The sequence below is a fragment of the Crassostrea angulata genome, chromosome 7 (assembly GCF_025612915.1).
Source record: "Crassostrea angulata isolate pt1a10 chromosome 7, ASM2561291v2, whole genome shotgun sequence".
NCBI classification, from domain to species: domain Eukaryota; kingdom Metazoa; phylum Mollusca; class Bivalvia; order Ostreida; family Ostreidae; genus Magallana; species Magallana angulata.
The window spans coordinates 1,217,112-1,242,379 of record NC_069117.1 but is presented as its reverse complement, the minus strand read 5'-3'; the positions used below and the strand labels follow the sequence as shown (position 1 = coordinate 1,242,379).

The 25,268-nt window shown below is 34.2% G+C and overlaps 2 protein-coding genes across 3 annotated transcripts; one reads left to right on the top strand and one right to left on the bottom strand.

Moving 5' to 3' along the window:
* The first annotated feature begins 967 nt into the window (after positions 1-967).
* Positions 968-4,726, top strand: LOC128155645 (heat shock 70 kDa protein 12A-like). 2 transcript variants are annotated; one of them, XM_052817457.1, is made up of 5 exons: positions 968-1,198; positions 1,611-1,973; positions 2,069-2,290; positions 2,557-2,692; positions 3,476-4,726. In XM_052817457.1, exons 2-5 carry the CDS (start codon positions 1,635-1,637, stop codon positions 4,537-4,539), a joined length of 1,761 nt encoding a protein of 586 aa, XP_052673417.1. In that variant the 5' UTR covers positions 968-1,198; positions 1,611-1,634; the 3' UTR covers positions 4,540-4,726. The 2 variants fall into 2 exon arrangements, with proteins under 2 accessions (XP_052673417.1, XP_052673416.1); XM_052817456.1 differs by having other exon boundaries at positions 968-1,973.
* A 2,717-nt stretch (positions 4,727-7,443) lies between these two features.
* Positions 7,444-25,261, bottom strand: LOC128192465 (platelet-derived growth factor receptor beta-like). Its single transcript, XM_052865153.1, has 15 exons — positions 25,098-25,261; positions 18,952-19,107; positions 17,262-17,468; positions 16,614-16,898; positions 16,093-16,380; positions 15,730-15,822; positions 15,027-15,115; positions 14,207-14,323; positions 12,510-12,678; positions 11,890-12,000; positions 10,817-11,016; positions 10,446-10,559; positions 9,974-10,085; positions 9,473-9,569; positions 7,444-9,176 (listed from the first exon to the last, which is right to left on the bottom strand). Exons 1-15 carry the CDS (start codon positions 25,132-25,134, stop codon positions 9,002-9,004), a joined length of 2,250 nt encoding a protein of 749 aa, XP_052721113.1. The 5' UTR covers positions 25,135-25,261; the 3' UTR covers positions 7,444-9,001.
* Positions 25,262-25,268: the final 7 nt, after the last annotated feature.

Genomic DNA, 25,268 nt, shown 5'->3' with positions numbered 1-25,268 from the left:
CTCTCATTTCGCCATTCTTGACGGTACGTTTCGTTCAACTAAGAAATTATCGACACAAGATCAACATTAAATGTACAAAATGACATCTATGAACTGTGTCAAAACCATTAATTATAGTTATTTGAATGCTAGTAATGATTTGAATTATAAATGACATTTTTTGAACTAAATAGCACATTTAAAAGAAGTTTTAAGAAGTAAATCTATTACGCACTTTATGTTCATCTGCCAACTGTTTGTCGTTTAACTTGATATTGTAGATTGTAGTCCTGTTAGTTTATACATCATTTAAACTCATTTTCTGAAGACCTGGACAATAAAATGCCTCAACATTATATGGTTGTTTGAAAGTAATACCAATAAATCAAACTATAAATGACGATTGACGGTCAAACCGTCATACTAGTTTTTACGCTAATTTTACATACGTAGACAAGTCAAATAACATGAATGTCTCTTCACAATTCATTTGAAATCATAACTATTTTAATGCATGTAGCACGTATGCACGTTGCATCGTTTTTGAAAGTGGAGGAGGGCAACCTCATCCAAGGAATCTTGACAAGCAATAAAAAAAGGAAGTTCTCTATTCACGAAATCTAGAAAATCTTCATCCGTGGGGATGAGTTCGAGGGGAGGTCTGTGGAGCGAAGAAGGTGTCTTCAGCTTATAACTTTGATTTAACTTTTTATTTTCCTTTTTCTCTTTCATATCTTATATGCCCGGGGGGAGGGGGGGGGTGATCTCACCATAATTCAATTTTATATACAGTATGTGAATTTAAGAAAAATTTCTTCTGCAGGAAAAAGTGAGGGGGCCCCTGCACCTCCCCTACCCTCCCCTAATGTTATGTGCCTGTATATGCGTTATTTGTTAATGTTTACGTTAATTACACATGCCTACTAACAATGTGAACTTAATTATATTGATGATAATTTTTTGGAATAGTTTATCTTCATTTAAAAACAGACTGATATTTGTTTACATATGATAACTTATGGTTCTTGTACATTATACTTTCATTTTGACAAATTGAATTGTTTGTACACAGTTAATGGCGTTGTGATACTGATAAAGATAAACAATATCAAACGTTTTCCTACCTGATAATATCTCATAAGGACAAAGTTCACTAACATGCATTGTGATCTTATAAAAGCTCTCTTGTAGGTGAAACATATTAATTTCCTAATAAGAGGTAAGTCAATTTGTATTTTAAGATGCTTTATGTGCCGTTTAATCAGTATGTACGAAGATAAGTAAACATGTTATGTTAACAAACAAAACAAAAAACAAAAACAGGACGATTATGCATAATATTGAAATTCGAACTGGTATTGGTAGAATTGAGAATTGGTATTCTGCATTTGGAAAGAAAAGGTTACAAAGGTACTGACAATCAACTTTCTAGTAAATTGTTGTTTTGTCAACAAGAAGCATAATTGTTCTTTTCAAGAAGGTTTTATTAACATACTTTCAATTTTCGAATATAGAATGTCCACACTTCTTAAACTGTTCAAGAATTAAAACAATAATAAGCTAAAAAAATTTTGGTTTTCTTCTTCATTTTTTAGAAATCAATATAATTTTATCTAAAACTTAATTTACAGTTGAGAGACATTTGAAAAAATAAGATGGGTACAGGAAAGCTTCCAGTTCAAGTATCGGAGTTTCCCTCGGCGTACAAATGGGATATAATAGTAGCATTTGACATAGGAACGAGCTACTCAGGGTATGCTTACAGTGACAAAAAGGAAATTGAAAGAAACACGATCAATCTCAATGAATGGTCAGGGAATTCCACTCTAGACCCGAAGGCCAAGGCCCCTACAACTGTTCTGTTGAATGAAGATCAAACCTTCGACTCTTTCGGTTATGAGGCAGAAGAACGTTATGCTCAGAGGGTGGAGGAAAAAACTCACAATAAATGCTACAGATTTCGAAACTTTAAAATGAAACTATATCATGAAAAGGTAAACAATGCAACAGCTTTGAAGATAGTAATAAAAATAAAGAATCAAATTGAAGAATACTAGGTAAAGAAGACATTGATGTTTGTTAATTGTAGAATATTACAGAAGCATTTGTATTACAAGACGATCGAGGAAAAATATCACTTCCTGCCATGGTGATATTTGTACACACGATAAAGGCGCTAAAGACTCATTTTGAAAATGCGGCCAAAAACCGAGGAGTGGTATTCAAACTTGAAGATGTACTTTATGTGTTTACAGTTCCTGCAATCTGGTCGGAATCCGCCAAAGAGTTTATGAGAAAGGCAGCAATCAAGGTAAGTTATTTAGAATGTAGATGCATGCACATTCACCTTATAACAAATTTGTTTAATTAGTTTGAAAAGAAAAAAAATTAAAAATCCTTTGAATTTGTAATTTAACAGTTTGACTATTAAAAATATTTTATGAATTTACAATGGATTTTATGGAACTGTGTGTGAATTTAATGCCTCTAAAAATGATGCCTTTATTAAGAAAAGTTTTTGAATTAACTTTATTAACTTTAGACTTCTACTGAATTTGTCATACCTGTTTGAACTAGGCAGACATTGCAGAGTACCAGATTGTCCTTGCGTTAGAACCAGAGGCGGCAGCCCTTTATTGTAAGAACCTGCCAGACCGAATGCTGACAGAGTCGTTCGAACCAGGAACAAAGTACATGGTCCTGGATATGGGAGGTAGGAATGTGTATTTAGATGATCCAGATTTCAATTTTCTTAAGCATGGTTTTATATCTATCTAGCAACAGTACTCGGTCGATCATGGTAAAGTCCCACGGACCAGATTATTAGTTTCACAACATCCTTAATTGTTATAAATGTATCCGTAAAACGAATTCGTTAAAATAAGTATAGCAACTTCTTTATATAAACTGCTTTCCTCCGAAACTTAAAATGATAAAACGTATTGAATTTCATTATTTGACACTTCTATTATCATTATCCATGAAGTCGTTATATTTCAAATCGTCAGATCCATACACTTATGGAAGGATTTGATATAAATATTGCTAGGAACAAACCTTGCTATATCCGAGATCTCGCTATATCCGTGTTCGAACTAAACAAGTTTTATCTATCTATCTATCGATCTATCTATCTATCTATCTATGCTGTCTGTCTGACTCTGAATAGACTTTAGATAAAAGCTTTTGCTTTTAATTGATTTGCATTACCGGTATTCTTCTTATCTTTTAAATTCTACAATTATTTAAACAAGAAGTTAATATTGATTTATCATATGGGCTACTTTATTGAGTGCAACACAAGATTTGTTGGACTTGAAGACAGATGTGTTGCCCAAAGGCTGAAGGCCAAGTACAACATTTCAGTCTTGAGTTCCAATAAATCATATACTAGTATTGGCCGAATTCTAGTCAACAACTGTAACCTCAGTATAATTGTAAGTAGCAACCAGCCATTTGTGTTGAACACCTTTCCTGATTATTTTTGTTTCATCAGGAGGTACTATCGACATAGTTGTTCATAAGATCATGGAAGATGGCACGTTGGCGGAAGTCTATAAAGCCAGCGGTGGCGATTGGGGTGGGACCGTTGTGGATGCCCAATTCAAAGATTTTGTCAATGAACTTTTCAAAAACAAAGAATGTTTTGAAAATTTGTGGGAGTTGGCTCCTTTAGATGCTTTAGAGTTTGAGAGAGAATTCGAGGCAAAGAAAAGACAAATCAGCAGTAATACGAAGGGGAACATTAGGCTTCAACTACCTGCGCGGTTAATGCAGTTTGCAAACACTGAGATTCAAAAGGAACATACGCAAACACTTACATTAGCACACATGCATGTTCAAAATGAACATTTCAAGAGTTTTTTTACCACTCCAAAAGATAAAATTATTGGTATTCTCAAAAACATTTTGGTTGAAATCGGGACAATCAATTTCATCATCTTGGTCGGGGGATTTTCAGGCTCTAGGTTTTTGACAGACGAGATAAAAAGCAACCCTGCTTTCTCTTCTATTAAATTCATCTCTCCCAATGAACCTGGCACAGTGGTACTAAATGGAGCCGTTTTGTTTGGATACAATCCTCGTGCAGTCTCTGCAAGAATTTGTAGATATACATACGGTTTTAGCGTTTTAAAGGATTTTGATAGCAAGATACATCCTCAAAGCAAACATATTATCGTCGACGGGGAAGAGAATTGCGATGACGTTTTCAGCGTCTTGGTGTACAAAGATGAGTTAATAAAGTACGAAGAAGAGAGAACTCATATGACATATTCAAGTCATCGTAACGAGGATAGAAAATTTGTTACGTTAAAGGATGAACTCTTTCAAGCAAAGAACGTAGTAAGGGGTCAGTTGGCTTTTGTAACAGATGAAGGTTTCAAAGCTATTGGAAAAGTTGTTAGTACGCCTCCTGAAAATGGTTGGCCGGACAGGGTAGATCATACAACAAAAATATACTTTGGACAGACTAGCATCCGGATAGAATGTTGTGATACGGCGAATAAAGAAAAGATAAAAGCATCCTTTGAGTTAGAATATGACAGAGATAAAACATAAGACTATCCAATGTGGAAGACGTATTTCCAAATGTCACACATCATCTTTGAATCGTTCTTGTCACTAATTACAAAATCCCGCAGTTTTGACATTTCAGATTGGTCAGTTACAAAGGTCTTAATCCTTTTCTTCTCTGTACAACGTTTTAATACTAAACCTTTACCCCCCCCCAAAAAAAAAAGAAAGAAAAAAAAGGGAAATAATCCTAGAACATTTTCTTATCGATATTTAAGATTCAGCCGATGTATCTCAATGGTTTTGTAATTGGGCTACTGTATAGTCAATTTCAATGTTTTTTAAATCATAGTTATAATTTGTTTTAATTGTTTTAAAAATAAGACTTGGTTGTTGTATGACGGTTCATATAATTGTACATAATAAATAAAAGTTAATTAAATATAATATTTTTTTTTTTTGCTCTTCGCCACTATTTCTAGTTCAAATACCAACCTATAAGGTATACAAGGATCATAAAATTGACTACAAACTTGTCTGGAATTTTACGGATTCGACCATCTTATTTTAAACATACCCAAAACCAATGAGACACAAACTTACAAAGAAGGAGGAAATACTAAAATGATATTAAAGAGCGTGAATAATTTAGTGAAACTAAAAATTTAAGTATCTACAAATCATCATCTATCGTTTTTACGAATGTAAATATTGCTATTTTCAGTTTGGTACTTTTTTTGTTGAGACGGAACAATGATATGTGAAAGAACATACTCGCATCCATTAAAAATGAGTACTTTGATCATTCCATCTTTTAAATTGAAAAACCCATATCTTATTCCCTAAACTTCTTCACTTTTAGATGAAACCAAATACCATGGCGAAATTGGAATAAAATTGTGAAAATTTTATTCTGATCTACAAAGCATGACAAAAAGAAGATGAGGGATATAAGATAGTGCAAGTGCCCATTCTGTTTAGTCGTAAATTACAATTATAAATTTAATTTTTTCCAACTTAATTTACTTGATAATGTTATAATGCAAGTTCTAACTATATTCAGTTTTGAATATCTTAACAAACGATAAGAAAAAAATAAATTCACACTGTATGGTGGTATTAAACCAACAACCCAAAAACCCTAGCTCTCTAATGCTATCTAATGGCTGGTGCTCGGACCACTGAGCCTTTTAAGTCAAACAACCTCCATTGTTTAAATGCTAAATGCGATTTCGACCACGAATTTACGGACTTGTATTATTTTTCTTAAACGCTCAACTGTTGAGATACAAAATGACTTTTTTAAAGCATAGTTGGTCGCTGTTTGTTGAAATCGGTTTGATTTCCTTAATACCTTATGTAGACTATGAAAAATATATGGAGCTCAGACTCATTATATAAAAGAAAAGGCACTGAAGTTCTAAAAATGACACTATTTAGAGGATTTGACACGTATACCCCGTTTAAATCAATCTATTCAAAGTATTTAACATATTATAAATCGATGTTATTATAAATATACATTGTTTTTAACAATTTAGAAAAAAATTATTAAATTTGTTGATATTTTAATTTTATTTTATATTATATATCCTCATTGAGGTTTTTTATACGCCTTATTCGCCCATCTTCTTTCATTTTATGATATCGTCTGCTAAATGATTACATGCTAAAAGAATATTTGGTGGTCTCTGAAATTTCTGGATATGTTATGAAGTTCTGAAGTGGACATTCTACATGTATTTAAAGCGTTTAGATTTAAGAACTTTAAAAGAGCAGATGACAGCTAAAAGTATAAATTCGAGAGTACATCTGAGTTTTTAGTACGGACATTTTAAATATAGGAGGTAGCATGACAAGGCCTTGGCACTCGCCTAGAAATATTTACATTTTCCAATGTCTTCGCCCGTGATAATACTACATGTACATATCGATTTTGTACTACACAGTTGAATAAATTTAAATTAGTATAATTAGGGCTCTTGGGGTAAGCTTATTCATATTCAAATATTAAATCGTACAATTGCTGAAAATTATATAAATATAAGTAATTAGGCATCAATCTTTGAATATTATGTGGTAATAATTTCGGTTGCGACGTGATCAAATCAATTATACAGACCTTTGTCATAGACGTAAAGATACGCTATTGAGTGGTGACAAACGCGTATTACAATGGTCAGGGAAGGTGAAGTATCTTGGGGAAGTATTTCTTCACATGACTTTTTAAAAGGAAGACTTATAACACTTATCAATTATTCATCATCAAAAGAAATATTACTTTACAGAAAAGAGAGGAAAACAAGTGAATTTGTAAAACCAGGGCATGTCTGTCAGTGGGCTAAGTCAAATATTACATACTTAACAGAGACAATTTCTAAAACAAACGTCAAGAGAATACATATAATAATTTACCATTCATCTGCTTATTTTTTATTATTTACTTCATTGCACTTTGTATAAATAAAAGATAAGCATGAAAAAAATATATAAATAACCACTATATAGGTTCAACAAATCAAGCACCAAAAAAAAAAAGGACAGATAGACATGAAAAAGTTTAGTGAAATATGTGAAGCACTATTTCATCATATAACAAATATACTACAACAAAACACGGCCATACAAAGATAACAGTTACTTATAAATTAAAGTCGTAGCATAATATATAACTGACTAAATAGAGGTTAAACAATTCCATATCAATCTAAAATAATTTTAAAAAAAATATGACAAAATGTTGTTGTAAAAATCACCCTGTGGGCAAAAAAATTGGAGATTTGTGTCATGATCCTTGCAACCTACCATATATTCACCAGTAACTCATAGAAAACAACAGTATATAAATAGTGCCTGTTTGGGAGGGTAACAGTTGAAATTGACACCCCGAGAAAACCATTGTCAACCGACGCGAAGCGGAGGTTGACAATGGTTTTCGAGGGGTGTCAATTTCAACTGTTATCCTCCCAAACAGGCACTATTTATTTTGTTATACTGAATGTCTTTTTTAAAATTTTTAAGAAAATTTTACTGCTTTTATAAAGGAATAACGTGAATTCTACAGCGAACCGTACGCGCATAATTTTCGCGCATGTAACATTTTTTAATGTTACCCGTTGCCAAGTGCGTTGCTAACGCTGAGGGTAATAGTAAATATTATTAACTGCGTCTTAACCAATCAGATTTCAGTATTTAACATGAAAGTATAACAATATAATATACCCTTATTTTGAGCAGAACTGCATTGGTGTAATTGGTTTGGTATAACTTTTAAAAAGCGAATAACAAACCTGTGAAGCATAAGAACAATCTATGCAACCTTTACAAGTAAACATCCTAGTAATACATGTATACATTAAAATTTCAATCAACCTTAATTATATTATAATGTATAATAAGATTGAAAATATAATCTATCATGTTAATATAGTAATCATTTAGTTACTGATAATAAAACATAACAAAGAAGCTAAGTCTTGTTACATCACTGAGTGTCTTTATCAATACACTACATAAAGATTTTATTGTATGCACAGTTTGAACTAGTACATGTGGGAAAATATTTGTGTATATTTCTCATCCTTGGTTTTAACCTAAACCTTCCCTTTCCATTTAAGGTTGTTTAATTGTAATATTCCACGTGATTTTTACATACTTAATTCTTATCTTGTACAACAAATTCACAGCCCTAAGTAAAAAGGCTAAGTAAAAAGTGCTTACCCTAACCCTGACTTTCAAGCAAAAAATATTAATCAACTTGTCTGTATATTGTAATAAAAGATAAAGATTTTGAATTTTAGTATCTAAAATTTCAAAACAGACACATCATAAACGCACACAGAAACTTGTTACCTACTAAGTATGTAAATAGACACACATAACTTCTATTTACTCATTGTCCCAAAATATCTAATGGGTTATCAAATATGTGAAATATCAATATTTGTATATACGGTAGATTAAAAAAGTGAATAAAAAATATAGCTGAAGTTTTTTTCAATCACTCTTATAGTGGACGGGAAAATATGAATAAGTAACGGTGAGATCTTATATAAAGAAAATTCCCTACACATTGATGTCTTTGTGTTGTTCAGGGTTAAAAGTAAGAAACTATATTAATAAAATTCTTACACATAGCTTGCAAATTTACAAAATATACATGACAAAAATGTATATGACCATTATATCAAGATAACCAATGCCTTTAAAAGTCATTTTTTGTTTTTTTTCACAAAGTTTTGTTAATCAACAAATGTTGAGAGAAATATTCAAAGCAGAATATACAATGCAAGCAAGCTTCTGCATAAAAACACTCCTTCTTTTTAGTTCTGCTGCATGTCTTATAGTTAATGCCATAGATTATTTTCGGAGATTAAATGTAGTTATAGTTTTCATTCCCCAATGTAGCTGCACATTACTATAGGCTATGATTGAAGGTTTGATGGGGCTGCAGGTTATGTTTCAGGGTTTGACATGGCTGCAGATTGTGGTCAAAGATTTGACATGGCTACAGGTTATGTTCCGAGTCTACTTCACTCTCTGAGAGATGCAGAGAGGGGAGATCATCCAGTACGATGTTTGTGTCGCTGTGGGTCAGTAACGTGGTCAGTGTCTGTAGGATGTCTGGGTAGAGAGGCCGCTGGTCAGGGTCACCACTCCAGCACCGCTCCATCAACCCAAACCTGTCAACACACCGATAGATGTTTACAGTGCTGTATGCCTAATTAACACAGGCGTAAAGTATATTGTATGCCATATTGGCTCAGAGGCTGATTTCTAAAGCTATGTATGCTTTATCAATACAGAGACAGTTGTTTACAGCATTGTTTTCCTTATCCAAATCAGATATGTCTTTTAAAACATGTATGCCTTATCAACACAGAGATGGGTGTTTACAATATTCTATGCCTTATGGATTCTTATATACAGTATATCAATATGCCTATAGTTAATTTTGTGACACAGAATATTAACTTACAACTGGGGACTACAGTGCTGGGGCTGGGGCATGCGCTCTCCATTCAGTACTTTCTCTTTCACTTCATTAATGTCCATGGTGGGGTATGGTACCTGCCCTGTGATGTTAAAAAAACAATAGACTATGTACTTATAACAATCATGACTTCATTTGATATACTGGTCCGCAGTGAGATATATTTGCAATAATGAGGCTCTCGCAAACCTTTCTATAATTTCTCGCAGGCAAATAAAAGTTTGTTTTTTTTAGTAAATGTCAAAAAGCTTCAATCATCTTTGATTTTTTATCATTCTATATGTCTATCAATTTTCTCACACTATATTATATTAAATCAAGACATACATGTATTCAGCAGGATGATCAAGATAATGCTGACTGATACACATGGTAACTAAATAATTTTTTAGGCATTGCGCTTTAAAAACTCATTAATACATGTATGGATACATGAAATGCATAAGAATATAAAATTCATTCACATAACAAATAAAAATTTCTTACCAAAATGTATTATTTGCCACAGTAGGATGCCAAAAGCATATGTGTCAGACCTTGTGTCGTAGATATTTTGTGATAAGGATTCTGGGGCCATACATCTAACAGGAAGGGATTCCTAAAACAAAGGAATAAATCAGTGCTCTGTGTATTTTTATTTTGTTGCTTTCTAACAATGCGGTGATCAAAAACAATATTGTTAAAAAAATGGGCACTAGTGCAGCATTACATTTATTTTAATAAATAACATGCAAAACAAAATTGTATCATTGATATCTATGATTTTTAATTAAAACAGGTTAAATGATGAAACTTTTGAAACTTTTGAAATGACATCTCAGCCAGTGTCCATGCCCCATACACAAACAAATTCAACCTCAAAAGATGGTTATCATATGATTCATATCAACAAGAAAATGAGTCCTGATTCTCTTATTATCGTTTGTGTGTTGAATCTCTCGTACAAAACGTTTATTACCTTCTCGTAAATATTTCTTTCTGTGATTTCTTTCTGGAATCCAAAGCCCGAGAGTTTACAGACCCCTCCCTTGGCAACCAGAATACTCGATGCCGACAAGCGGTAGTATATCAGCTGTTGCATAAAATGTTACCATTCATAACTTAAAGTTAACATTACAGCAACACATGTAAAAGAAATGCAAATGTTTACAAATTTTAAATTGTCTTGTACACATCCATAAATACAATAATAATTATAATCATGATATAATTTCATGATTATGGCATTATTAATTTCTTCAATAAAAAAAATCATTGATTTTAACCCTAAAATATCTATTTTGCTATTGCAAGTAGATACAAACACTGCAGGGTTATTACAGATCCCACCTTGTACTTAGTGAGGTGTAGCAGGCCGTTGATGACCTGGGTGGCCATAGAGAGCAGCTTCTTGGCGTCTATTTTGCTGTTCTTGAGTCGCACTGACTCCTGGGACTGTATCTCCACGTGCTGAGCCCCGGGGCGGTGTTTCTGGAGGTACCGCTGTAAGGTCCCCTCATGGGCGTACTCTAACATCAGCATCCAGGGCTCTGTAAGCAGGTTATTGTGGTGAAAACCAACTTGCATGTGAAAAGTTATGAATGAAAAATCTCTAAAAAAACAAGAGATGTTTGTAAAACACTTATGCCCCCCTCCCTTGGAAACATCCATGAAAAAAAAATGAGTGGAAACTGCAAATAATTTGAATTTTTTTAAGTCCAACGGGCATAACTCTGTCCAAACCTGCTCAATTGTACCTAAAATCGAACTTGACTTATGATAAATTTGTATACCAAGTGTGTAACAGCTGATGAGGTGATGGCACTACAGTTAGGGTGATGACATTACCTTAGGATGATGAAATTACTATGAGGGTGATCACATTACCTGTGGGAGTGTTGGAGCCTATGAGGGTGATGACATTACCTGTGAGAGTGTAACAGCCAATGAGTGTGATGACATTACCTGTGAGAGTGTAACAGCCAATGAGGGGGATGACATTACCTGTGAGAGTGTAACAGCCAATGAGGGGGATGACATTACCTGTGAGTGTGATGACATTACAGTGAGGGTGATGACATTACCTGTGAGTGTGTAACAGCTGATGAGGGTGCTGGGATTACGGTTAAGGTGATGACATTACCTTAAGATGATGAAATTACTATGAGGGTGATGACATTACCTGTGAGAGTCTAACAGCTGATGAGGGTGATGTCATTACATGTGAGAGTCGAACAGCCAATGAGGGGGATGACATTACCTGTGAGGGTGATGACATTACCTTTGAGGGTGATGACATTACCTTTGAGGGTGATGACATTACCTGTCAGTTGATGACATTACCTGTGAGTGTGATGACATTACCTGCGAGAGTGTAACAGCCAATGAGGGTGATGACATTAGGGTGAGGATGATGACATTACCTGTGAGAGTGTAACAGCCGATGAGGGTGATGACATTACTATGGGCCTTCAATGACTTCATCACCTCCATTTCTGCTAAGAAGTACTTTCTTCCCACAGCTGAGGCATCATCTGATACAACAAAGTTTAACAGACTTTTACATCATAAGATACTGTAACTGTTATGCTATAGAATCTTTTATACTCAGACATTGTTACATATAGATAATTTACTCACATCATATCTCTGATGAAAGATTTATAAACAACGCCTTCTATAGTAATTGAAGTAAAAGAAAAGAACAAAAAGGAAGAATATATCTTTTTGACTTAAGCCTCCAAGTACATGTACCATCAATTCAGAAAAATGTATAATTACTGTACCATTCAAGTGATAACTTAATGTACTTTAAAACAGAAATAAATTTAACATAAAGTGTCCACATATGACTATTAACACCTCCATTCATCCAAAAAGGCCTGTTTTAGATAAATTCCATACTGATGATGATGCTGTGACATTGACACTCATGTCAAAAGCAACTTTTATGCCAAGAATGAACCTCTAACTGATATTTTTCCTAATAAAAGTTGTGGACATGAAAGGACTGATATAGCCACTAGCTTCCCAGAGATGGTACCTAGCATTTTCTTGATGGCCACTCTTAGGACATCGGTGCTGTCCGAGTGTTTTCTCATCCGTCCCCTCCACACCTCACAGTACGAGCCGGTCGCTATCAGGTCCATCAGCCGTACGTCTCTCTTGGGGATCTCCCAGTACTCCCCTAGTCTCCTGTACTGGCCCTGTATCTAAAACACAATGGACATCAATGTCATTAGTTCCTATAATTAGTACCACATCTCGCATACGGATCTCCCAGTACTCGCCTAGTCTACTGTACTGACCCGGTACCTATAACACATTGAACATCAATGCTATCATTCTAATAAATTAGTGTTGCATCTAGCAGGTGCACTGATTTCATCATTATTGTTTCATTCACAGAATCTTTTATATGACTTGTATTTATACTATGCACAGCCTATTCTGCTTGCTCTGACCTCCTGATTACCTGTTCTTCGTCCTGCATTTACTCTATACTTACACCAGTTCCATCTCTAACATTCTGATTACCTGGGGTGCGTTTTACAAAAGAACTTACAACAAAGACTTATATATAGTCAGTCACATGGTATGATCTTTAATGAACAGAATTTATATAAAACAATTTATTCACATCTTTTTTCTATTTGTATAATTTACCAGGTAATATTTTACTAGCATCAACACATAATCAGCATTGAAACACTGATAAGTTTATAAATGGCATTTAATAAATTTAGTCATAAGGCTGTACTGATCACACCTGTTTTGATTACACCTGTACTGAGTACAGCTGTTCTATCACTTCCATGGTGAAATCGCAAGGATAACACCTGTTTTGATTACACCTGTACTGATTACACCTCTATTGATTACACCTGTTCTATCATATCTATGTTGACATCACTAGGATTACACCTGTTTTGATTACACCTGTTATAATTACAACTGCACTGATTACAGCTGTTCTATCACTTCCATGGTGAAATCACAAAGATTACACCTGTTCTGATTACACCTGTTTTGATTACACCTGCACTGATTACACCTGTACTGATTACACCTATTCTATCACTTCCACGTTGACATCAATAGGATTATACATGTACTGATTATACCTGTCCTGATTATATCTGTACTGATTATACCTGTACTGATTACACCTGTCCTGATTACACCTGTACTGATTATACCTGTACTGATTATACCTGTACTGATTATACCTGTACTGATTATATCTGTACTGATTACACCTGTCCTGATTATACCTGTACTGATTATACCTGTACTGATTATACCTGTCCTGATTATACCTGTACTGATTATACCTGTACTGATTACACCTGTACTGATTACACCTGTCCTGATTACACCTGTACTGATTATACCTGTACTGATTATATCTGTACTGATTACACCTGTCCTGATTATACCTGTACTGATTACACCTGTACTGATTACACCTGTACCGATTACACCTGTACTGATTACACCTGTACTGATTACACCTGTACTGATTACACCTTTACTGATTACACCTGTACTGATTACACCTGTACTGATTACACCTGTACTGATTACACCTTTACTGATTACACCTGTACTGATTACACCTGTACTGATTACACCTTTACTGATTACACCTGTACTGATTACACCTGTACTGATTATACCTGTCCTGATTATACCTGTACTGATTACACCTGTTTTGATTACACCTGTACTGACTCTCACCTCCATGTTGACATCATTAGGACTGGGGATATCCTCGTCCAACAGTTCCTGCTCCTGATCGTCAGTGAAATCATCCTGTACCAGGGCCATCCTTTCTCTGTAGCGCCGCTCTCTCCCCTGATCATAACATAATTATACAGTTAATTAATGTATTAATGTAAAATAGAGTCCAGCCTGATCTTTACATATACATATAATTAATTAAGTGAACGTATTTATGTTAATATATGGTAGATCTGGTCTGATTATAACACAGAATTTTATGCATGTAAATGGAAGAATTTAGCCTACCTGGTAATCATCAGATTAAGGTAATGATAGAACATGGTCAGATCATTACACATAAAGTTAATATAAGGGTATAACACAAAACCTTATATCTGATTACAACATACCATCATCCAACTGGCTTATTCAGACATGCTAATATTCTTGTCATTTCACACAATGATTACGGTGTTATTCAATGATTGGCTGTTTGATTTTTATAAAATGAACACATGTACATGTTATATTTAAAACTTAATATTTGTAAACAACCCTTTTATGCTTCGTTGTTGAGTTCATGTTTCACATGCAAAGAAGTCTTCATTTCTTTGATACATTAATCTTGAACATAATGACATTTTAGCATGCCCTGTGAGCTTACCTAATGCTGAAGTTTATTGTTAAGTGAACTTACCTAATGCTAATAGAATTATATCGACAAAAATGTGAATCTTTGTAATTAAAATCTTCATGTTTTATCTGAGTAGTTTGCCATATTTTATTTCATTGTGTAAAGTTTGTAAAGTTGAAATGATTTGATGAAGGAGCATACCCTGAATTTGATGGCTAACAAGATGAAGACAACAATCAGAAATATTGCCAGCACGGCACTCACAACAGCCCCCACTGCATAGGCAGACACTGAAACAGAGAATGTCAACATACAGGCCTCAATACAACAGTAATAAATACCCACTGCATAGGCACACACTGAAACAGAGAATGTCAACATACTGGCCTCAAATAAAACAGTAATTAAAAGCAACAATCAAACACTACACAACTTCAAAGAGATTTAGGTCAACAAACAGCATTGATATAACAATGTACTACTTGAGACCAAAGTCATACACAGCATTAATATAAAGAAACAATAAAACACTATGTAATTCCAAATGGAGGTCAAATACAGCATTCATATTATATTCTACAGTTAAAAATCAATTTTATGAAAACATACAGCATTAATGAAAGTAAAATACTGTCTACAACTACAAATAGGGTACAATACAGCATTCACAATGTAAGACTCCAAGTATGGGTAAAATAACAAAGAATATGGAAATCTAGCTCTAATTCACTTTCTATGAACTTGAGGAGAGAGAAGGAAAGTCAAAGAGAAAAAATTGATAAATTTAGCAGGTAAGCCCTTCAAAATGTAAGGTAAATATGGAACCTTCAACAAATTCATAAGGATCACATGAGAAATGTGAGCTGATTCTGTAAATGGTACAGAGTGACTAGAGGATACACACTGTTAACATCCCCACTGTGGGTCTGCTCAGCGGCTGTTGTCGTGGACTCCGCCATCAATCTGTATCCAGGTTTTACAGATGACACTTCTTTTTCTGTGTAAATATAGAAAAAGATAGGGGGTTTCTATATAAATAAAGTCTAGTTCATGATTATCTTTATTGATAATTTTCATGTACAGTAGATTTGTAAAATTATTTTCTATCTAGGATATAAAATTCAAATATTTTGCCATTAGGTTAGGGCTAACAGCAACCTAATTTATTTATTTTTAGAGACAAAGAGTTATGCTATTGAGTCCTTACATATTTGCACAGAGATCATTAAGTTTATTGACCTGCCCATGCACCTACAGCGACACTCACCAGTGATGTTGAGGAAAACAATCTTAGCGTCTGTATAGACCGTCCGGTTTATTTCATTGCGAACACTACACGTATAGTTCCCTATGTTTGATTTCTTGACGTTGATGATCTTGTAAGCTGGGTGAGTGGTCAGGTTGGAGACCTTGAGGGGGTCAGAAAGGGGGGTAAAGGTCCAGAAGTAATGGGGGTGGGGCTCCCCTTTGGCCACACACCGAAGGTTGATGCTGGTCCCCTCCTCGTACACAATCTGATAGGGACTCACGATTATGTCCGTTTCTTTCACCGGAACTACCAAGAAAAAGTTTTTCAAAATATTCAAAAGAATATAGTTAGGGTTGATGACATGATCAAAACTGAGGAACAAATGAACTATTTATCGTGTTCATTTTGTCAAATTCAGAATTAATCCAAATCCAGTTCATCCTACATTTATAGAACTTTTTTTAAAATAAAAGAATATAAATTACAGGGTTATATAGAAAGAAACATTAAAACCTACATACATTGGATATTATACTTACAATAAACTTTCAGCTTGGGTAGAGTCTGGCAGATAAAGCCGTGAACTGACGGGAAAGTCACTTGACAAATATAAACATTCCCATCATCCTCCTCGGAAGCAACCAATGACAAACGAGCTAAGGTATATGTTTTGTTTTTATATACCAAGGAATAGTTTAAATCTTTATTGTCATGCTTCCAGCTTATTTCTGGAGGATTGTTACCATGGAAACTCACACCACAGTCGAAGAAGGCCTGCTGACTGACCTGGACACTGCTGTTGTAGTTATGACAGTGAGGCTCCTCTGTAAAATTACATCATTTCATGGAGCATAGGTTATTTCAAATACTTACACATAATTAATTAAAGAGCTGGGTTATGAATTTTTTATGTTTCAGTGCGGGTGAAGTTTTGACCACACCTATGAGGCTCCAGGCCTTCATATTACAAAGAAGCTTTAATACATACCAGAGATTTTGACAAAAAATCTTCAGTTTTTAAATGGATCTAGAAATGTAAAATTGTTCACCAAAAACAGGCATCAAACAATATAAGATCAACAATGGTCAACGACCAATAGCAATCACAATGACTGAGTGTGTAAGGTGGCCCAAAAATACTAAAGGTGTAATAGGATAATCTAAAGTCTGGAATGTCTGTTCCTTACCAATGACGTACAGCTCAAAAGATTTACTGTCAGTTCTTATAGAACAGGAGTAGGTGCCAGCATCAGAGAAGGAGATGTTAGAGATGTAGAGCGTCGTGTCAAAGTCACTGCTGTAGTGAGAGTTGTTGTATTTAATGGAGGCCTGCGGTAGAGCAAATCCATTGCTGTATACCTCATGGATTGGCTTAGGCTTCGTGTCCCCTACCCCTGTAATTAAAAACACAGTGCTTTAAATGTTTACCCGATTAAAAATTACTCATTCCTCTATGATCTTCAATTTATTGTGAACAATACATGGATAAAAGGTACTACATGTACTGGCATATAAATGAAATAAAGGTTGTTGGTTTAAATCGCAATTATTCCTTATGTACCTAATATATTTTTTTTTATCTATTAAACCATTTTTGAAAGCAAAATAATTCAGTTGCCTGGATTCAACAAAAGATTATTGACAATGCATTTCTATTTTTTATATATCTATCACCAGTGAAATGACATCCATTTCACTTTTGATAACTTTTAGCATATATTTTCATAGTCTATTTTATATTACTTTATTCTTATCTTATATGTTCCCATACTTAGCAATTCCTTATTGACATCTAAAGCATTCCTTATTATTTATTTCTAAAGGTTGTCCAAGCTGTTGTTTACTTCTTAATCCCCTAGAATATTTAGTGATTTCACAGTAATTGTTAATCTTTATTGTCAGTGACACTGCTCATGGCACTGGGCCCTCATAGGTGTAAAGGGATGACACTGATAACTTAATTATTTGATTAGCCCTAAGTGACAACTTGACCTTAGGCAATTCATAGAGAAATTAATTCTTGTACATGAGTTCTTTTAGAGAGAGAGAGAGTTAGCTTTGAGACTTCGGACTAAAAGGATGTAGGGCGAAGCTAGGAAATCATGTAGAGTGTTAGGAGACAAATTTCTAATTCATCTGTTTAGGCCCCTTTCTCTAAATTACAGTTAGGAACAAGACTTGCTCATTAATGTTGTTACCTGCGTGTGTAGATTGGATTATTTAACATTCAATCTTTAATAAACATTTCTCATATCCTGCCATTTGGACTTTGTGTATTCTTAATTTACTTATTCCCCTTGAGCTTAATTCCCCAAATGAACGTGCACCATCGCCTAGTTATGTACCAGACATCCGGGCGTGGTCACATATCTAACAAGTTTCAACTCAATAAGAAATTCTGATATCAATACTTGCAAAAATCAAGATCTATAATGACAGCAAGAAGTCCATACAATTGTTAGGTATATCGGTATATTGACAGTCGCAGAGGACAATGGAGGAATTTCTGAAGTCTTTAAAAAGCTATATCTTTATATCATTATCCTCTCTCACTCCATTATTCATTAAATATTCACTGAAATATATTTATATAAGCTCTTGCAAAGAAGAAGCTATGAAAAAATAGTTTTAGTTTATGCTAGAATTCGGCTTCTATGAAATTGTTTACTTTCTATTCTGTTTATGAATATTGATCTTGTAATTTAAGGACTGTAAGGCATAAATAATAGAATAAAATATAAAAACTAATGAATGACATTTAATTATGTTGCACGAACAGACTGACTATACACTTTGTTATTTATAAAATCTATTGATTAGCGGCCACTCATTCAGCTAGTACTACACACCTGTAATGAGCCTATTAATGCTAATTACCTGTAAAGCTCCAGGTGAGTCTGTACGGCTCCTCCACCTCGTGGAGACTGGCGAGAGCCTTGCCATCCTTCAGAATATTACAGCTCAGATTAGCTCCACGGTGTAGCACCGCCGTGCGATTGTCTGGGCCCTGGAGTGTCAACAGACCCGCCGATACTGTAAAGACAAAGCATTGTCTAGTTATTGATCACATTGGGCTGATTAGTAAAAGCAGCATCTCATTGACAGGGGTTTTTAGATTTTATCCAGAGAACAAAGCTTTATCAAGTCTGTTTAAATTGAGGTTATTAGAATCCTGTGACAATAACCATGCAAATTATATATATGCATGTATTTTAACTGGATCAATGGAACAAAATTTGGTTTGAAACGATACTATATGGCTGCTGTTAATTTTAGGGTCAGCAAGTTGTTGGAGAGGGGATGGGACTGGGAGGGAGGGGGTTATGGAGTTTGATTTGCTCCAAATAATATTTTTTACAAGTGAAAAGCTGTCAATGTGACAGCAAACTGGGTTTTCTTTTATGTGAACTGTATCCATAATCCATGTCAACCCGTATCCAGTGAAATGGATAAGGTGAAAGGGTACCCAATATGCAATATTTTGCCAAAAAATGACTAAGTTCAAAAGCTGGTATTTCATAAATTATCGGAAATCTAAATCCTAGCAATATGCACACCTCTGATATATGTACAATTGATCTGCAAAAGAACAACTTCTTATCTTGAAAACTGTAGGAGGAGTTATCCGTACAATGAGGGTACCCTATATGCAATATTTTGCCAAAAAATGACTAAGTTCAAAAGCTAGTTTTTTTTTCCATAAATTATTGAAAATCTAAATCCTAGCAATATGCACACCTCTGATATATGTACAATTGATCTGCAAAAGAACAACTTCCTATCTTGAAAACTGTAGGAGGAGTTATCCGTACAATGAGGGTACCCTATATGCAATATTTTGCCAAAAAATGACCAAGTTCAAAAGCTAGTTTTTTTTTCCATAAATTATTGAAAATCTAAATCCTAGCAATATGCACACCTCTGATATATGTACAATTGATCTGCAAAAGAACAACTTCCTATCTTGAAAACTGTAGGAGGAGTTATCCGTACAATGAAGGTACCCTTTTGGCAGCCGCCCGCCCGCCATTTTCACCATTTTAATAACCGGATTTTTCCGTTGGAAAACCCGGTTAAAAATGTAATACATGTATGTACATGCATGCTCATCAATCAACAATATTCATCTCCCTATAACTTGAGATCTATATAATTAATGTTACTGGTAAAAATCTAGCTAACACATTAGGCTTGGAGCCAGTGATGCAAAATGAATTTCTGACACCAATAGTTTTTATTGTTTTACATCATAAAAAATGCAGCACCTTCACAGACCAATGGGCTCAATTATCATCACTTCAGGGCAGAGGTTACCTTCATACTCAGAGTCTATGAGGTGTGTGACTGTTAATTAATCAATTATGCACACGATGTATAACAAAGACTAGCTGGCCCATCATGACTCTCTTGTTTGACAGAGACTGGGAATAGAACTACCACCCTCTACATGCAATCTTATTAGATCCGAGTTCTTTGTTCACACATTCAGGAAATCAATAGGATAATGCGTCCTTTGTCAGCTAAAAATAAAATAGTTGCATGTGTGATATCTGAAGTTTATGGGTGTTTTCTGCATCTGTAGACTATTTGTACTCATATCTGTCATATTCTCTCAGATCTCTATCAGAGCTGTGTTTACCACAATTCCAGTAAATTTCATTAAACAAATAATTACAGATAATCTCATCACTATACAACCACCAGAACTGTTCTGGGAGTTTTTTAATTATTCATACTTGCTACTAATTATCTTTAAGGCTTGTACACTGACCATGATATTGGCAGACTGTCTGTTATATTGCTGTTGATGACTTATCTTACATATACATGTATCTGGAGTATAATGCAATAAAAAAATTGAATAACTAAATTTGATCTCTCTCTCTCTCTCTCTCTCTCTCTCTCTCTCTCTCTCTCTCTCTCTCTCTCTCTCTCTCATATCAGTATTTGCTCAGAGTAAATTAATAAAATTAACCCAAATTATTGTCCAAATTAATGTCTTGCTAATTTATACATATATCGTAATATAGTTCAACATAAAATTCTAGCTTGTATCTATTACTGTGGAATCATCAAATTTGGTGGGGGCCAATTTTCGTGGATTGCTGAAATTTTATAGGTTCGTGGGGACGTAATTTCGTGTATTTTCTTACACTACAAAACGAAATATGACTTTTTAACCCTAATATATAATTCGTGGAGGATGTTAATTCATGGATGAGAGGTACCCACAAATTCCACGAAAATTGAGCCACCACGAAATCTAATGATTCCACAGTATTAAACATTAAAGAACATATTCTGATCTTTCAGAACATTCGCTTTTGCATGTGTTTTATATTGTGAAGTATCACTTCATGATTAATATATCCTGAATAAATCAGTTGAAATTAATTTCAAGAGTATTTACAACTAAATATAGGTGTAGTCAACAGAATGTATCTATTATATGAAAAGCATCACATACTGAATAATCACTTCAATTTATGCATTCACTGTATTCAACAGTTCAATCCTTGTGTATATAACATGTGTAACAGATACTGAACAGTAACTATTTTAACTTTTAATTAACATACAATTTGTCATATTGTTTGTACAATCACATAGTTGTAAAACAGTGATTGTTGAAGAAGTACTATTGTAGAATATACAGACATACAGTAAAATAAATCAAATAAATTGCAATAATATATGAACCTGGAATCAATGTAATGTACATTTCATGAGATGCAACCAACTGTGGTAGGAAGATGCATGTTCTGAACCAAATTAAAATGAACATGGCGATAGAAAATAACTTACTCCCTTATGTATTTTTTCCTTATTAAATTTGTATAATGTGGGCACTGGAGAATGAAGAGAAATGTGTCCTCCATTTGAAAAGTAGATAAAAAAATTAAAATAAAATTTAAATCAAATCAATGTAATATTTTAATGTTACATAAAAAAGAGCAAAATGAATAAATTTACTGAGACCAACCAAGGTAGATATATGTTGTGAACCCAACAACTTGGTAATATAATAATTATTGATAATACAACTCGATTATGTATTTTTTTTCTTATCGAATTTGTATGATGTGGGCACTGGAGAATAAAATAAAACACTGGGTGTCACAAGCATCTTAAGATTAATCTATCTTGCTTGCTATTTTCCTGCACGGTACCTCCCAGATTCAATATTTAACATGCAGTGTGAGGACAGGAGTCTATTTTGAGAAATTATATGTTTCTTTTAATTAGACTATTCTCTATTAGTTTGTTTAAAAGTAACACTATAAATGTATAGGTAGGTTATACTCTACCAATGTTAATTATGGTGTACAAAATGTTTATGTGGAAAACACTTTCAAGAACTTTATAATTGCATTACACTGTAGCTCTTGATATAAATATCTTACTGATATCATCATATACAACTGGTACATTCAAAAACTGAGCTGGCTGGGTTAAAAAAATTAAATCTTTAATTTTTAAATTAGCATTAAAGATGATATTATTATACAAATAATGGCTGTCATACTTCTTTCAATTTTTATAGAACCAAAATTTTATTTTCTCTAAATGTATTTCCACTAAAGAAATCTTAAACATGATTATCTTTTATAAAAAAAAAAAATATGGATTGCAGGCAAAGAAAGACCAAATTATACGTTTAAACATTACTGTAATGGTAAGGAAGAAATAATGACAGACCAGACTGAGATTTGAACATGGACCACCTGAATTTCTAGTCAGGTGCTTTACAAACTGAGCTCTCTGGCGCCGGCATGTGACTCAGAAGCGATCTGACCGTCACATTCCTCCCCCTTTTAAAAATGATCTTTGTCCGCAAAGATCACTTCTGTTATTTAAGGCTCTTTCCCCTGGCATTAGGGGTTAACCTGTAAGTTCCAGGGAAGGGTATGGTACTAAATGCAACAGGATGGAAGAAATAAAGACAGACTAGACTGAGATTTGAACACTGGCCTCCTGAATCTCTAGACAGGTGTTCTACCAACTGATATATCTAGCGCTGGTATTCAAACTTGTCTGATCATCACATCTCCCCCTACCTCTTAAATTAATATCTTTGCCCTTGAAGATTACTCCAGGCTCTTTCCCTTGAAAGAAGTTTTCCTGTCAGTTCCATGTTCCAGGGGTTGGTCAGAGCACCAAATGTATCGGGGAGGGGAAAAATAATGACAGACTTGACCGGGATCCGAACCTGTGCCCCCTAAACCTCTAGTCAGGTGCTCTACCACATAAGCTATCTGGCACTGGTATTCAAACCAGTCTGATTGTCACATATTAAAATGGAAATACCCAAAAAATGTTCTCCATGAACATACATTTTCAAAATCATAAGAACAAGAATATTGTGACTCTTTCATGGTAGGGAAACATACTTGCCAACCTCCAACATGTGAAAATCTGGTCATGACCAGATTTGGAAAGCAAAAAATCTGGTCATAGCGCATAACGACATTCACGACATATTTATCATGCATTTCAACGATATATACAATAGAAATATGTGTTAAAAGGTATTGTGTAATATTTTATTGCAAAGAAGCATTGTACCTAACAGTTGCTGATTTTGAATTCTGTAAAGTGGTCTGGTACAGAAAATGGTAGGTTGTGTTCAGCTAAAAAAATGGCAAAAAGAGTTTCTGCTACATTAACCTTGCTTTTGAACTCTGAAAACGATGGCATGAAAGTTGTCAGTGACTTGGAAGACTTTTTTGTGTATTAAAAGCATTTTTACTAACTTAAGCGTTTTTTAAATGTTTAGTTATATCATTTTGGACACAAGATCCAATATTCAAATGTGCGTTACACAGAAAACAAAAAGCCTCGTTTTGTACTCGATTACTCTGTTTTACCCATGGGAATTCATTTTCCAGATAAGTTAATAGGTACAAAAATATCGTTTTCTTTTTGTTGGTTTTGATTCCGCTGGCCCCGATGAAGACCTTTTCTTATTGGAAGCTATCGTACTTAATGATTTAAGCCCTCGGTCTGTCAAAACAACTCACGATAACAATTAACACTTTCCTGAACATTGTATGATGACTTTTATAGCCATCGGCATTGTTTACGTAAATCCAAGCTCAGCTTGGGTTCATAACTGGGAATCAAACGAGCAACGTAATTTACGAACCAAATCCGGAAATCGGGAGATTTTCGGGTTGTTCGACAAAAATCGGGTGAAAAGCATGACCCGCCGGGTCATAAAAAATAATCGGGTGAAGGGTCGAAAAATCGGGTGTGATCCGACGAAATCGGGTCAGTTGGCAAGTATGTAGGGAAACCGAAACACATACAGCAGCTTTATCAATTTTCTTTACATTTAAAAGACTCTTGAGAAACAAGATTGAAAACATTATTTACTGGGAAAATTGATATCTTGATATTTCAAACACAATTAACACCAAGATATTTTTAAAGAGTTCTATTTATATCATTTGTGATACATGAGCCAAATATCTTACTTTGGATTGATGTTATTTAATTATAAATATGAAATCTCATGAACACTATATAGCTTACAGAAGGTTGGAAAAATAGTTCAAATATGATGCCACCAAAAAAAAAAACCTAGATAAAATTTAAATTCCAGGTCTTTTCAAAACTAGTCAAGGGGCTACCTATTAACATTTCTTTAAAAATGTTAGTTTTCAATGGAATATATATACATGTAGTGAAAAGAAAAAAGAATGACATAATTTTGGCACCAGAGTGAATAGCCAGAATATACTATAGGTAGACGATTAAACGACATAATTACCGTTACGTCAAATTTCAACAAACTATGTCTTTTTTCCCTGCAAAAGAGCAGTATTGAAGTTACTGTGAAGGTGTCTTTGGGCCATTGGCATGTTGTACAAACTTAGCTATGCTTGATTGATACACTGTACAAGGAACTATAATAGCAACTGCCAACTTGCTCAGTTGTTAACTTTAGGAAATGTTGATTAATAACAGAACTATGGTAACATTAAATTTCAATGCGAATAAAAAGCACAATGTAACCTTACCAACAAACGATGACAGAAATGAAAAATATTGAAACATTTCCCCAGCAGACGAACACAGCTTTTCCCGACGAACGGGGAATCGGGTTTAGATAAGTCAGACGAAAGATACTCGGAGTTGTTACTGTAGGGTGTGCCGACCGACAGCCGAATTTTTTTTTTATTATTAATTTG

Bases quoted from the DNA above. Each gene is read 5' to 3' on its own strand.
- LOC128155645 (XM_052817457.1), top strand. From the start codon at position 1,635: ATGGGTACAGGAAAGCTTCCAGTTCAAGTATCGGAGTTTCCCTCGGCG. The intron at 2,291-2,556 runs GTAAGTTATTTA...TGTTTGAACTAG, and splicing joins TGAGAAAGGCAGCAATCAAG to GCAGACATTGCAGAGTACCA. The intron at 2,693-3,475 runs GTAGGAATGTGT...TTGTTTCATCAG, and splicing joins CATGGTCCTGGATATGGGAG to GAGGTACTATCGACATAGTT.
- LOC128192465 (XM_052865153.1), bottom strand. From the start codon at position 25,134: ATGTTTCAATATTTTTCATTTCTGTCATCGTTTGTTG. The intron at 12,001-12,509 runs GTACCATCTCTG...TTGTTGTATCAG, and splicing joins GGCCATCAAGAAAATGCTAG to ATGATGCCTCAGCTGTGGGA. The intron at 10,086-10,445 runs GTAATAAACGTT...CCTTTGTTTTAG, and splicing joins AAAGAAATATTTACGAGAAG to GAATCCCTTCCTGTTAGATG.